At 40.0% G+C, this 16062-nt stretch overlaps 1 protein-coding gene across 1 annotated transcript in view; it reads left to right on the top strand.

Moving 5' to 3' along the window:
• scamp2 (secretory carrier membrane protein 2) overlaps positions 1 to 14759 on the top strand; it is a 48627-nt gene extending 33868 nt beyond the window's left edge. The window contains exons 7-9 of the mRNA XM_060853624.1: positions 6978 to 7079; positions 10111 to 10228; positions 12231 to 14759. Of these exons, the coding sequence (XP_060709607.1) occupies positions 6978 to 7079; positions 10111 to 10228; positions 12231 to 12377 (367 nt within the window). The 3' untranslated portion in view covers positions 12378 to 14759. The remainder of the gene's footprint in view (positions 1 to 6977; positions 7080 to 10110; positions 10229 to 12230) is intronic.
• The last annotated feature ends 1303 nt before the right edge of the window (positions 14760 to 16062 follow it).

Raw genomic sequence — 16062 nt, forward strand, 5'->3', positions numbered from 1 at the left:
TGCTCAAAAGACATCAGGATCCCATCTTTAAATAGGTCCCCTAAGCATGAGATGCCCCTGGATCTCCAGAGTTTAAAGGTTGCATCTGTAATCCCCGGTTGGAATCCCCATGCGCCTACTATTGGCGCATGGGGGGATGTTTTATGTGAGTTACCCTCATTTTGCCGCATTATATTCCAGGCCTTAATTGTTTAATATTATGGGATTTTTACAGTGGTCTGTAATGATTTTCCTCTTATCTGAAAATAAAAGGTTAGTAAGTGGATATTTTACTTGGGAGGCTTCGATATCCAGCCAGATTGATTGTGGATCAGATGAAACCCAATCAGCTATGTAACTTAGTAGGGAGCTTAACTGATATTTCCTAAAGTCTGGGAAGTCCAGTCCTCCCCTTGCCTGTGGAAGCTGTAGCTTCTTCAGCTTAATAAGGGGCCGTCTATGGTTCCAAATAAAGGAGCCCAACCAGCCATATAATTTACGTAGGGCTAGCCTTGGCAGCATCAGCGGGAGCATTCTCATAGGATATAAGAGACGGGGCAGAACATTCATTTTAATTAATGCTATTCTACCTAGCCAGGAAATCGGAAGGTCTCTCCATCGCTGGAGGTCCGGCCTTATCCTTTCCATTAATTGTACAAAATTAGCCCTATACAGCTGACCAAATACTGGCGTGATAAAAATACCTAAATATAAGAAGCCCTCCAGGGACCAACGGAAGGGAAAAAGGGATCCGTCCATTAGGTGGGGTATCATAACCAGGCCACCCATTGGCATGGCTTCCGATTTTGAAAAATTAATTTTATAGCCTGAGAATGCACTAAATGTAATAATAACTTGAATTAGACGAGGCACTGACATTAAAGGATTACTGAGGAATAAGAGAACGTCATCTGCATAGAGGGTAATTTTGTGTTTACCTGTACCAATCCTCGGGGCCGTTATATTAGGATCAGTCCGTATAGCTTCTGCTAATGGTTCAATTATCAGCGTAAACAACAATGGTGAGAGAGGACATCCTTGACGGCAGCCCCTACCCACACTGAAGCCATCCGATCTTAACCCATTAGTAATAACAGCTGCTTTGGGGTCATTATACAATGTTGAAACCCATTTGGTAAACACCTGTCCAACGCCAAACCTTTCCAATGTGTAAAATAAATATGACCATTCAACCCTATCAAATGCCTTTTCCGCATCCAATGAAATTACTACTCCTGGTATCTTTCCCTGATGACAGGCTTGGATCATATTCAAGACCCTTCTGATATTATTGGATGATCTGCGGCCCTTAATAAATCCCGTCTGGTCCTCCTTTTATAATATATGGCAGTACCCTTTCTAGTCTTAGTGCTAACATTTTTTGAGAGAATTTTAAAGTCTACATTTAGTAAGGATATTGGTCTGTAAGATGCACAGTCTTCTGGGTCTTTTCCTTTTTTGAGGATAAGAGAAATATTTGCTTCTTTCAGCGAGGGCGGGAGACAGACCTGACTATGCGCAAAATTATACATATCCATAAGTGGGTCAGCCAATATTCCTGTAAATTCTTTATAGAATTCAGCTTGAAAACCATCCGGGCCCGGTGCTTTTCCGCTCTGAAGTTGCCTAATTGCCTCAAGTATTTCTTGGACTGTTAAAGGGGTATTTAGGGCCGACACCTGTTCCGGAGTCAGGCCCGGAAAGGTCAAATTTTTAAAAAATGACTGCATCCTTTTAATCCTATCTTCACAATCCTGCAATCTATATAGTTCAGAATAAAATTCTTTGAAGGTCGCATTGATCTTTTTATGATCATGAGTCAGGGTACCTGTACTTTCCTTGATGGTCGGGATAGTTTGAGGGGCTTTCTTTTTCTTTGCAAGAAATGCTAGGTATCTACCCAGTTTGTCGCCATATTCATATAGTCTTTGTTTCGCAAATAATATTTCCCTTTCAGCCGTTTGAGTAAGCGCAGTGTTTAAAGCTGTCCTAAGAGCTGTAATCCTCTGCAATTTTGTGATAGAAGGTCTATCAGCGTATGCTGTTTCGGCTGCTTTTAGGCGAGCTTCGAGCAGACGCTGTTGTTCTCCCTTCATTTTCCTCTGGGTCACTGAGTAGGAGATGATCAAACCTCGTGCATAAGCTTTGATGGTCTCCCACATCATTGACGGATTGCTAGCCGTACCTGTATTAATTTCTAAAAAAGTTTTAAGTTCTTGGGAGAAGTACTTTAAAAATTTGCTATCTTTTAACAGGAAGGGGTCCATACGCCAATGCCGAGCGGATATCCCATTGTTCTTTACCTTAGTTTCCATATATACAGCGGCATGGTCAGAGATTGCTATAGTACCTATTTTACGGGTTGATATAGAATTTAGAAAAATCGACGGGGCAAAAAACATATCAATTCTTGTGTGACATTTATGTGGATTAGAGTAGAAAGAAAAATCTCTACCCTGTGGATGGAGACATCTCCATACATCTACCAATCCTAATTCTTTATTCAGGTCTGCCAGTTGTCTAGATCTGGGAGATACTCCAGCGGCATTCTTGGGAATCCTGTCTATTTCCGGATCCATAATATAATTAAAGTCTCCCCCTATAATTGTATGACGGGCACCAAAGGCCATCAGTTTTGAAAAAGCTTCCGTTATGAATTTAAAGGGGTGTGCCGGGGGGCAGTACACATTTAAGATCCCATATTCCTCTCCATTTATGAGGGCTTTAATCAAAATATATCGTCCAGATTAGTCTTTTATCTGATTTAGAATTTTAAAAGGAAAATTCTTCCGGACAAGGATAACGACTCCCCTGCTTTTTGAATTAAAAGAGGGAAAAAAGGCCTGATCAAATCCGCCCTGTTGTAATTTTAAGTGTTCTTTATCCGACAGGTGTGTCTCCTGTAGGAGAGCTATATCAACTCTCTCCCCCTTAAGATTTGATAATATTTTCTTCCTTTTAACTGGCGAATTGCTCCCCCTGACATTCCAGGTGCACCACTTAACCGACTGATCAGCCATAATCATCTGGACAGATCCGAGATCCCTCGGGAGGGCAAACCCTATCTAGAACATCCCGAGCATGGAGCATACAAAATTTACAAAAGTAAAGACTCTCTAATACACTCAAAACAATATAACAAAAAACTCTTTCTAAGTAAAAAAGATATAAAACATTCCGAATTGGAGATTTTCTCCCTTGTTCTCAGGGAGCGTCACTTCCTCTCCCACAGTCCATCTTACCCTCTTCCAACCAGTGCCCCACCCTTGACCCAGGTGTTCCTCAATAAAATGAGGAGAATTCAAATATAATATAAAGCTAGAATTAACAGTGAACACCCCACCCCCACCCACACCCACATCTAAATATATTTGGGAATATTAATACCATATATAAATATATAACTATAAGATTACAATCTCAACACGTAATACTTAAATATACCACAAAATAACAGGGGAAAGAAAAACAACCCTGCTCCTAAAAACAGAAGTAAAATAGAATAAGGTAACCATGGGAAAAGATGAAGGGATGTAAACCAAAATAATGGGAAAGGCAGACCAACATCCACAATCTCTTACAGTTTATTTGAGAGTCCAAGAATTCCTTAGCCTTCTCCGGTGATCCGAAGTTATATATGGATCCTTCGTGGCTAAGGCGTAGCGTCGCTGGATATTGTAAGGAGTACTGGATATTTAAGTCCCTTAAACGCTTCTTCGCCTCATCGAATGCCTTCCTCTTTCGGACCAAAGCTGGGGAGAAGTCCTGGAACAGCATGATCCTGGATCCTTTGTGGGTCATAGCTTGGGGATCTTTTCCCAGATTTCTTGAGGCTTCCAGGAGCATCTGCCTCTCTCTATAGCTCTGCAGCTGGAACAGGACCGGGCGTGGGCGCTGGGTTGAACCGGGCCCACGTACTGTGACCCGGTAGGCCCATTCTACCCTTACCTGGCCTGATCCAGCCTGCAGATTTAAAAGTTGTGGCAACCAATTCTCTAAGAATGCTGTCAGCTGGCCTCCCTCTTCCTGCTCGGGAAGGCCCAGCAACCGAATATTTTTTTGACTACCTCGATTTTCGAGAACGTCTATGTGGTTTTCTAGGTTCTGGACTCGATTCTCGAGAAAACGGATGTGGTCGGTTGCCAATTTTATCGCAGTGTCCGAGGCTGCGGCCTTCGACTCCGCCTCTCCGACTCGGCGCTCCAGTTCCTGAATGTCTCTGCCGTGCTTCTGCAGCTCGGCAGAGAGTGCCTCCCTGCTCTGCCGAGACTCATCAATAAAAGCATCAATCTTCGCCTCCCACCTGGCAAACATCTCCTCAAAGCTCATCTTCATTGTTAGGTCTCCTGAAGTGGCTGTAGACATCTTTGCTGCAGCTGAAGGGAGAGAGGGTGGGGGAGGGGTCCCTGCTTTCTTAGAGCTGCCTGTTCCCTTCCCTTTACTCATTTTTCAGCTAGTATTAGACTATTTAAATGTATTAATAGGTAACTATTTAAGGTTAACAACTATTTTATAAATGGTTTAGTGAGTGTGGTGGGGGTGGGTGATCCACTTTGCCCAAGTTTTTGGTAGAGCACTGTGGACACAGTCTTGCTGGGTCGCCGCCATCTTGGATCCCCCCTACAATGGGGATCTTGATCAGATGGGCCAATGGGCTGAGAGGTTGCAGATGGAGTCTAATTTAAATAAATTTGAGGTGCTGCATTTTGAGAAAGCAAATCTTAGCTGGACTTAATGTTAAGGTCCATGGGAGTGTTGCTGAGCAAAGACCTTGGAGTACAGGTTCATAGCTCCTTGAAAGTAGAGTTGCAGGTAGATATGATAGTGAAGGCATTTGGTATGCTTTCCTTTATTGGTCAGAGTATTGAGTACAGGAGTTGGGAGGCCATGTTACACTGTACAAGACATTGGTTCGACCATTTTTGCTTGCAATTCTGGTCTCCTTCCTATCGAAGGAATGTTGTGAATCTTGAGGGTTCAGAAAAGATTTACAAGGATGTTGCCAGGGTTGGAGGATTTGAGCTATAGGGTGAGGCTGAATAGGCTGGGGCTGTTTTCCCTGGAGCATCAGAGGCTGAGGGGTGGCCTTACAAAGGTTTACAAAATCGTGAGGATCATGGATAGGTTAAATAGACAAGTCTTTACCCTGGTTTGGGGAAGTCCAGATCTAGAGAGCCTAGGTTTAGGGTGGGTGGGAAAAGATATAAAAGGGACCCAAGGGGCAACTTTCTTCATGCAGAGGACAGTGCATGTATGGAATGAGCTGCCAGAGGAAATGGTGGAGGCTGGTACAATTGCAACATCAAAAAAGGCAAATGGATGGGTATATGAATAGGAAGGGTTTAGAGGGATATGGGCCAAGTACTGGCTAATGGGACGACATTAAGTTGAGATATCTGGTTGGCATGGATGAGTTGGGCTAAAGGGTCTGTTTCTGTACTGTACATCACTCTGACTCTACTCCATGTGGTAGCAAACTTCACGTTCTACTTAATTTCTCTGATTGTATGTATTAGTACCCAGATTATAACTTTGCCTTCTAGTTTTTGGATTTTTACATAAGTGATCTCTTCTCTGCATCGGATTGATTTATCAAATTCCTTCATAATTGTAAGGATTTATAAGGGTCACACCATGCCCTTATTGAGAAAAGCCCAACCATTTCAGTCTTGATTGTTATTGCTTCTATTCTGATAATCCTTTTGTCATTTTTTGGATCAGTTGTGTTATTACTTTCAACATTTGACTGTTTTCAGAGATGCAATAATTACAAGTTTAAAAATTGTGAAAACCCTAGAATAAAAATGGACAAAAGATTTTTGTTTCGTCTCGATTGAGAAATAAATAAATTTGAAGTGCAACTTAAGAGCTGAAGGCCAGATGAAATATGGATGACTGACAAAACTTGAATTAAACTACAATGTTAATATTTATGGAAGTAATAATGGCTCTTTCAACAACTCCTTCCAAACCTATAACCCACTTAGCAGAGCAAGGGCTGTAGATGCATGGGAACTCAACACCTGCAAGTTGCTCCTCCAAGCCACCACTTCATCCTGACTTGGAACTGTATTGCTATTACTTCAGTGTTGCTGATTTCAAATTCTGGAACACCCTCTCAATAACACAAATACAATGCAGTGGTTCAAGATGGCAGCTTGTTGGGGGCCAATGAGGTTGGGCACTCTGACAATAGCTTTAAGAGGTGGTTTTGTCCTGGTTTCTCTAGAGAGATTGAACAGGAGGTATAGAGTTGGCTAGTTAAGACCACTTGAATGTATTGCTTGGGAGGCCTTAGGTTTGTTTTTTTTTTAAAAGAAACAGTCTGGACTGTTGATGTGGCCAGCTCTCATTAGACTGTTGAATTTTGTTTTTTTAGTAGTATTAGAAGTTATTGAGGTCTCAACAGATTTGAAAGCTTCAGTGAATGTCTCCTGACTGCTGTTCTCTGGATTTTCTTTTTTCCCTCCTGGAGGAAGAACTGCATGTGATAGTTAATGAAACTATTATTCTGTTGAGTTTTCCAATAGAGTTAAGCTAATCTAAATTCCTCTTTGTATTTAACTCATGGTTTAAATTTTGTTTTGCTTAACATAGAGTAGTTTGACCAGTCTCAATGCAACTGGAACGGGCACTTTACATTTACTTTTTAAACTAAGAAAAAGTCGGGGTTTAGGCTACCTAAAATATTTTGAGGGGCTCTGGTCTAGTCCATAACAGCATGAAATGTTGGTCCAGCCAATGGTTCCCATGTCCAGTGAATTGATATTTCAAAAAATTATAAGTGTGCTACAGCAGGTTATTAACATCTGCCACGGGTGACTTATTTCAGCCAACTGCATCAGAGGAGTTGGAGGTTGACTTTAGACCTGGTTGTCTTGTGTGTAACAAGAAAATCAGTGGCAAGATACTGATGTTCGAATAAACTGAGACTGATTAATTATGTCACAAGACTAACTTTTGGAAAAGACTAACTTTTTTAAAACTTGTTTTTTCAGGTCCGACAGCTCATTCAACTTCTTTTTCTTCTTCTTTGTGTTCTTCTGTCAAATTGTTCTTTATGTCATTCAGGCAGTCGGCATTCCCAATTGGGGGGTCAGGTAAGTGTCCATTCAGTGCTGAGTGAAAGAAATATTCTTTGGTGTGAGTTTTTGTCTTCTGTGAGCTATCTGGCTTTCTGCATATTCTCTATACACTTCCTTCAACAGATTCCTGTAGCGTGTATAGACAGTTGATATGACATGCCCTGCTGACTATTCTAGCCACTGGAGAGGCACGTATTTCTTAACTGACCATTCTTTCCCACTCGATGCTTGTTGTGTTTTTAAACCTCACTGCTTTCTTAATCAGTGTTCCTTTTTCTTAAGGGTCATCTAGGCTCTGACATCCTTAAACAGATTTCTTTGCTGATCCCTTTTGTGACTGTCCACTTGTAACATTTTTTATGGTTGCTGTACTGCTATTTGGTCAGATTCGTTGCAGCCCCCAAAATGCACTCTTCTGTATAGGCACAAGATAATTGTTCCTACAGCTGAATTGCATGTACTCCTGGCAATGCAAATCTTTCCTTACATTATCTGGTTAAATTGATTTAATATGAATCATATTTAATATGAATGATTCAAAAGCAGTCTACTCCTGATAGCTCACCCAATCTCTTTATACCAAGAACCAAATTGAATTACTGTGCTCTTTAAATTTGATTTGAGGAAATAAAATGGTCACACTCCAAACAGTGCAAAAGGAATTTATCTAGCAATTCAATCTAACTAATTTTGAATTGAGGAGTAGACTGTGCTGGGTGTATCTTTATGGTTTTGCGTTATTCTCCCTTACCCGATCTTAACTTTGCACTACAAACTGCAGAAACCTCAACAGGACCAGATTGATTGATTGTGTTACTGAAGTAACAGTCAGCTTTAAACCAAACTAAGTTCATGTGAACTTGAATTCATGGAGTTAATTTTGGTTCAATCAAGAATCATGTGGGAATGCAAGAAGCAGCATACCAAAAAGTGAGGCGCCAACCTAGTGAAGCTACAGATCAGGGCTATTTGTGTGCCAAACAGTTTAGCCGCAGGTGATAGCGCTGAGTGCCAAAATCAACTTCAGTTTGCCGTGCAGTACTGACACATCCAGTTGTAAATGATGGTTGACAACCATAGAATTCACTGGAGGAGATGGCTTCATGAATATCACCATCTCCATAGTGGGGAACCCAGTGTATGAATGCAAAAGATCAATTTTGAGGCATTTTGCAACCATCTTCAGCCAGAAGTTCTGAGTGAATGATTAATCTCTAATTCTAGTAAAGGTGCGAGGCATCACTGCTGGTCTTCAGCCAATTCTGTTCACTCCACATGAGATCAAGAAATGGCTGGAAGCATTCTTTGCTGCTGCAGTTGTGGGATTACTCAAGTATCACTTGGCAGTGATTGCAGACCTAGAAGGTGCAAGGCTGAAAGAGACAACTTCATAGGTGGCATGGTGGCTCAGTGACTAGCACTGCTGCTTCTCAGCGCCAGGCACCCAGGTTCAATTACTGCCTCAGGCGATTGTGTCTCTGGGTGGAGTTTGCATGTTCTCCCCATGTCTGCATGGTTTCCTCCAGGTGCTCCAGTTTCCTTCCACAGTCCAAAGATGTAGAGGCCAGGTGAGTTGGTCATGCTAAATTGCCCCTAATGTTAGGTGCATTATTCAGGGGTAAATAAAGGGTAGGGGAATGGGTCTGGATAGGTTACTCTTTGGAGGGTCTGTATGAACATGTTGGGCCAGATAGCCAGTTTCCATGCTGTAGGGAATTTAATCTATGAAGTGGTGACCCAATTACTTGCGGGTGAAGTGTAAACACTACTTTGAGGTATTTCTGGTAGACCTAAACTCGGAAATTAGTCTGTGATTTGTTGCATTGTGATTCGTATTCTTAATGACTTCACATTTCAGAACAGACAGCACTTTCACTTCCTTCCAATAGTTGGCAAAAAAAAAGCTATTTTATAGCTGTATAAATGCGACTATCAATTTTAAAGACTTAAGTTTAAATAAAGTAAGCAAGACTGCTGCCCCCAAAGGGCACGCAGATGCAATTGGACTGTGTTCCACATTTGAATCCAATGTGAAATGTGTTTATAGTGCAAAGATTCCCATGTTGACTTAGTGTTGAGTTTGAAAATTTCTATCATTCGACGAGGAAGTGTAATCTGCATTTAATAGAATCCGAATAGTACCACAGTGAAGCCAAAAATGTTCAAGTTGGTATTCCCCAGACTTATAAATCTGCTAAACTGAAATGCTTCTCACCCAGGGCATTTTTTAAATTGCAAGGTGAGAACAGATTTCTTTTGAAGGACCAACAATGGGAAATTAACTAGCAATCCCTGGTCATTCAAGAAGCAAAGGCTCTTAACTATTTGATAAAAGTAGGGCCAATGCCTCTAAGGCAGTCAACACCAAGGTTCAAGGGGATGATCTGTGTTCAGGTCAGGGTGGTCTTGTGCCTTTAAGGGCCCACTGGCTGAGTTAGCATGCACAATATTCTAGTGATATACAAGTTCATACTAATCTGTTTTTAAATTGATTGTGTTCTGTCTGTGTTTTATCTACTATGCCATAAACTAGTTTGCAAATTCACAGAGCAATATTCACTTAATGGTAGTGCAGACTGTTCTGAGATTAACTCCATACCTGTGTGTATGACGTAAAAATGAGATCCAGAGCATGAGTTCCATTGTGCTGCTGGGAATGTAGAAAATGCATGGCAGAGACAACCCAAGGGAAAAGTGGTGATTAGATTACTGAAGGGAGCAGCTGGTGCCCTGAATGTGGAGAGCTATCTTTGTCAGACTCAAATTCAAAATGCCCAGTAACCATAGATCAATTGTCCTCTGTGACCTATGCAGTTAGCAATTGACCTGCTTTTCATAAATTATGTACGATTTCAATAGTTTTCCCCCAGTACTTCCCTCTTACTGGCTTTTTTGTTTTTATAAAAGTGGCATGATTTTGCAGTTTGTTGTCTAGCCTTTCAGAATGGTTTGCCTATTGCCAAAAGTGATTCTTGATTTCTGTAAAATAATGCTAATTTACCACCAGCTAAAAGTAACCAGCTTAACCATTAATATTTCTTTTCAGTGGTTGGATTGCAGCACTTAGTTGGACAAAAACAAATCTTGCTGTGGCAGTGGTCATGATGGTAGTAGCAGTATTCTTCACCGTTTGCGCAGTCTTGTCTTTGTTGCTGGTACAAAGGGTAAGAGTGTCTAATTCATCCTTGTCGTGTTGCTTGCCTCACTCCTGACCTCTTCATCTTCTACTGAAACCTTAGGACAAGCCCTTGCCTGTCTCCAGATTTGAACGTTCCACCGCTGTGCTGGCTGTCAATCTTTCACCCTCTATATAAATGTCAGTTCATCCAAACCCTACCACTTGTATGGTGATCTCACTCGAGTAGCTCTTGCTGACCTACATTGGCTGCTGATCCACTTAAGCCTCAACCTTTTAACATTTTAGATTAGAGTGGTGCTGGAAAAGCACAGCAAGTCAGGCAGTATCCGAGGAGCAGCAAAATCAATGTTTCGAACAAAACTCTTCAGGAATGAGGGGCATTCCTGATGAAGGGCTTTTGCTCAAAACGTCGATTTTGCTGCTCCTTGGATGCTGCCTGACCTGTGTTTTTCTAGTACCACTCTAATTTAGACTTTGATCTCCAGCACCTGCAGTCCTCACTTTTGTCTTTTTAACACTTAAACACTAGGATTAAGTGCTTGTATGATTTTGCCCCTAGGACAGCACCCAGGTTTCCATCCTTGGGTGAGTCTGTTGTGTGGAGTTTCCATGTTCTTCCTCTGGGTGCTCCAGTTTCCTCCAAAAATGTGCAGTTTGGTGGATTAGTCATGCTAAATTGCCCTACACTGTCCAGGGGTGCAGATGAAAGATACATCAAATCGGGTTCACTGGGAAAGGGAGATCAGATGGCCAGTTCAGATTCGCTGAACTTAATGGCCTCTTCCTGCACTGCAGGTATTCTATGATCCTGTCTATCTTACATTTTCCTTTCTTTTTGAAGGTTCAAAAGACATGAGTCTATGTACACATATTAAAATGCCATGGTCAGAATTTAATCAAAAGACTACTGAAATGTCAGCCTTTATAGTAGGGATGTGCTGTTTTTCTCAGTAATACCATAATCAAACCACATGACTATTGCATGTACTATACTAACCATGATGTGGAGGTGACTGTATTAGACTAGGGTAGACAACGTTTAAAAATCATACAACACCAGGTTTTAGTCCAACAGGTTAGAGTTAAGTGATTAAAGACTTAACAGCAATCTAGGGTTGTTCAATACATCGCAGCAGTTATGACACTTTTTTATCTTTTACTGTAAACTGTCCTATGATCCTGTCCCACTAGCTACCTGATGGAAGAGTAGTGCTCTGAAAGCTTGTACTTTCAAAGAAACCTGTTTGAACTATAACCTGGTGTTGTAGTTAGTATAAAGGTGAAAATCACAACAGTGTATGCAAGAAACTTTTTGGTCTTGGGCACCGTGTAATGCAAATTTACCTAAATGCTAACAAGGTGCCAAGGATCAAATTGAGGCTTGTGTTACAGGGAATACAGATAGTTAAGATCTGATCTGATTAAGATCTGAAAGAAACTTTATAGGCCAGATAAAAGGTTATCCCACAGGTAGAGGAGTCCATGACAAGAAAATGTCCTGTTAAAATAGCCAAGCTATTCAGGACAAATTTTGGACAAGATTTCTACAGAGTGGGAAAAGTGTGAAACTCCCTCCTGCAAGAAGCAGTGAATGTTTGCTAAATCAATTTTAATTCTGAAATTGGTAGTTCTTTTGTTAGTTAAGGGATGTGGAAATTAGGATAACACTCGTCACTGAATTGAAGAACAGAAATGAAGAGCTAATGGGATCACTTGTTCCCATGTTCCCCTGTTCTTGTCTAGTTCTAAGTTTTGCCTTCACTGACTTCCACCTCTTTTTTTTTCCCACCCACCTATCCTCTCTGCCATTTTTTTTTCCCTTCTGTAAACCCATTTCTTGACAAACCTCTTGCTCACTGGCTGGCAAACATATTTTTTGTTAACTGTCTGTTTTTACCATGTGTCTCTCAGCAACCTTGTTTTCTCACATGAGAAGCTGCAAAATAAATTCAAGAAATGCAGAGATAAGATCGGACAAATTGAAATGAAGTCTTTTACTTAAGGTTTTTTATCCCTTTTTTTTGTAGGTACATTCAATATTCCGCAGCACAGGAGCCAGTTTTCAGAGAGCACAAGAAGAATTTTCCCATGGGGTCTTCTCCAATACCACAGTGCGCAGTGCTGCAGCTAGTGCTGCATCAGCTGCTGCACAAAGCACCTTCCAAGGAAACTAATTACTGGAGATTACTGTTTTCAAAAGTTATCCTCTTTGTACGTTCTTTATAAAGATGCACTTTCATTGGACAAAAATGTGTATTTTGTGTCTACCTATTAAGGGGGAAGGATATATTAGGCTTTAATCAAAGGGTTTCAAACAGACTGTTTGATATCACTGCATTTTCTACTGTAGAAAACCAGCTGCTCAACAGTTTGTATTTTCTTGTTTATGAAGAATTATTGGTCAGTGTGTTGGTTCATTGGGGAGGTACGTTTACAGAAGAGTAAAACATCAAGCTAACTTTTTGAAGTTTCATATTTTAATAAGTGTCTTCAGTAATAAACACAATGGATTTTACTAGCACCTGACGTATTGTTCAACACTATGACATTGTGTATGCCAGAGCTGGTCATCTGTTCTGTGGCACTGCATCTGTCTAGTTGATTTTTTTTTGTATGATGGGCTGGTTCTTGCTGTTTTTTAAGTGAAATCGCATTTGGAAGAAGGTGCATCATAGAAGTCTGGCAGCATCATGACAATACTGCAAATTCGTGGGTAAAAGTTTTGAGCTTACAGCTTGAGCTCAACTAGTCAATTTTCTTAATCATAAATTCTTAAATGTTTAAATTGGGTATTTAACTGTAGAATCTTCTGGAAACTTTCAGCATATCATCAGCATTTATGAAGAGACATGTAGTGCTTTAGGCAGAATGGGCGACATTCATGATTGCAGTTTTTTTTGCTCCATCCTTCCATCCCATTCATTATATATCTTTTTATCAGAAGTTGTTCACTTCAAATTCTGTTTCTGACCAAATGTCCACAAACCTGATGTATCTTCCTATTAAGTGAAATATTCAATTCCATGATTAACATCTATTTCATGGGTGTTGGTTGATCTGTTTCCAGTATTCTCCTGCTCTTTGATTTTCTTACATTTGCATTGTGTTTTTTAAAAAAATGGCTATATAAAGCTATTTCAGGCGGTAGTAGTATTCCTTTACCAAAACAGGTACTTTCATGTCTGCTTTGGAGCATTTAATGCTCTTTTGTAAGAACTATCTCAACCCACCTCCATCTTTTTCAATTATATCCAAAGTATTTGGGGGAGGTAAGAGAGGAGCCAGTGTTGACTGTAGTTTCCTGAGGAGTGAGTTGATCAGATTTAATCACTCTTAATCATGTGAATTGTTAACACAGTGGCAAATATTGTGGATGCTTAAAATCTGGAATAAGGGCAGAAATGTGTTAAAGCTATTTTGAAGTTGAGCAACACCAGTGGAGTGAGACACATAATATTTCAGGCTGAGGATGCTGTTAACAAATTTTTCTTAATTCATTGGGAGTAAACAAATTAAATGGTTTAACCTTTTAGTCATTGGGATCTCAAATTTTTTTTTTGTAATCTTTTTCTCTTGAAACTGAGACTGCTACTACTGGATTATTTGGTTTATTTTCTTGTTTCAGCCTTCTGTTGTGAAGCAGGCTTTCTGTTTCTTGTATTTTTTTTTAACTGTTTATAACACAGCTTCCACACTGGGATTCCAATGGTAAAATTTATTTTTGGATTATACTTGCCAAAAAATAGCATGTACAAAAACCTTACTTCAGTAATTTTGCCCTTTTTCTTGTCACTCTGCCGTTTTAAAACAAAGCAACATCTCATCCTTGCATTGGTGAGATTTCCTATGGAATTGTTAAAATATCACCTTTATTGAACTGCCTCTGTCCTCTTTCTTGCCCTTCTCCAAGATAACTGGATAAACCATGCCCATAGGAAACCAAGAATATGTGAATGTTGGTTGAGGCTAGGATTTATTTTCCCATTTGATGCTCTCCAGCACTGTTGCTGCAGACATCTTCCATGTCGTCTTAACAAACACACTCTCAATTCGTTTTTCCTCAGGCCTCACTCATTTGGTAATTGGTCTTTTAGGTCCCCAAGCTTAGAGTGGAACCATTTTTGTGCTATTGGCATAATTGCCACTGAAGTGTTAAAACACAAGACTGTAACTGCAAAACTGAATTATTGAAAATCCTTCCTTTTTCCCTTCAGTTTAGTTTGGCATGTAACAATGCTAGACTACCAAAACGTTATGGGAGCTTGAGCTTAGCACAAAACTAGACAGAATGACCAGAATGTCAGTTTAGGGTTTGTCAGTCTTGGCTTCAGAGCTTTTGGTTTACAGGACTTAATTTTGAGTTTTATTTTTGAATTATCAAAATGAGCTGATGTAATTTTTTTGATTTCATAAATGTAAATGGGATGGTCATTCGCTTGAATAAGCTTTTCAATGGAATGAATGGTGTTAGCTTTTCATTGTTTTAAAAAAAGAATAATTCCATGCAAATGCCCTTTTAAAACACATTTGTGCTCAAATAAAGGTATTTAACTCGATTCCAGTAGTTCTTTTGACTCTTCAGACCAAATGTTTCCTAGACTGGAATTTTCTTTTTGAGAGCTGATGCACCTTCCTATTGAATGAAATGTTAATTCCATGAATGGACTGATCTGACAAGTATGAATTTGACTGTCTTGAATCCTGATCCTGAGAGAAGAACCTCTGAATGTTTGATCTGAGCTCCTTGATTTGAATGACTGTAAACTCTATTCAGTGATTTCATGCGTGCAATCTTTTAGAACTGAATCACTTGACATCCAGCTCCTCTTCACTGATGAAGCCTGGAATTTGCTATAGATTTGGATATAGCAAATTGAACGATTGTTGAAAATCTTGATCAGGTTCTTGGCATCTCCAATACCTACTGTGAAGTTGAGTACTGTCAGTACTGTATAGGTCTGTGTGTTCATCTTACAATTAGAAGTTGTGATATTTTGATATTCTTGTTTGAAGTATTTAATTTGTTTTCAGAAGTTGGTTCCCTTTTGGGTACTGTTGACCTTTTTTCTCATCTTTCAATCCTATTCCAGGTACAAATTCTGCAACAAAGAATTCATTTGTAATAAGTACTACTGTTGATAAGGGAGTGAAATGTTCCTAGGTGCTGCATGGGAGCAGAAGCGAATGTGACCTGCAGCAATGAAATGTTAGCTTGCGTGCAGCTCTATGTAAAGATAGACTAATAAGCTTCTCAAAGGAGAAAACAACTAAGGTAGACCAGGTTTAGAGGGAGAATTTCGGGGCTGACAATTTGAAGGCACAGCCACTGATTGCTCAATGAAAATCAGGAGATGTGCACCAAACCACAATTGAAATGCAGAAATCTGAGGGTTTTACAATTGGAGGGAAAGGGTAAGACTGTGATTTGAAAGGGCAGAATGAGAATTTTGTGATGGTGAAATCCTTTTGATATTTGTAGTGAGAATCAAATAGTCATTGTATAGTGTTAATGCCTTGTTTTTCTATTTAGTTAATGTTTTAAAAGTACACTGAACATATTCATAAGAGGATGCTAGTGACTGATTTACTGTGATTGCCAGAGGCCTGCTTATCAAGCCAGGTCCCACTCTTGGATCTGACCTCTCAAGATGAGGTCATTGGTCCAATTGGAGGACAGTATCCTTCAGTGTTTAGGCGTAAGGCAAAGGTCTAGTTGAAATGGTATGGATGTACAAACATCAAAAACACTACTCAAATATCTGAATCATAGAATTGTTCTGATATGAGTGACTCATCTCAAATTCAGCCAGGCCAGTCCATCTTTATGCTTCAATGTAGTTATTTCTCTGAAAATCTTAA

This window comes from Hemiscyllium ocellatum, chromosome 42 (genome assembly GCF_020745735.1).
Source record: "Hemiscyllium ocellatum isolate sHemOce1 chromosome 42, sHemOce1.pat.X.cur, whole genome shotgun sequence".
NCBI classification, from domain to species: Eukaryota; Metazoa; Chordata; class Chondrichthyes; order Orectolobiformes; family Hemiscylliidae; genus Hemiscyllium; species Hemiscyllium ocellatum.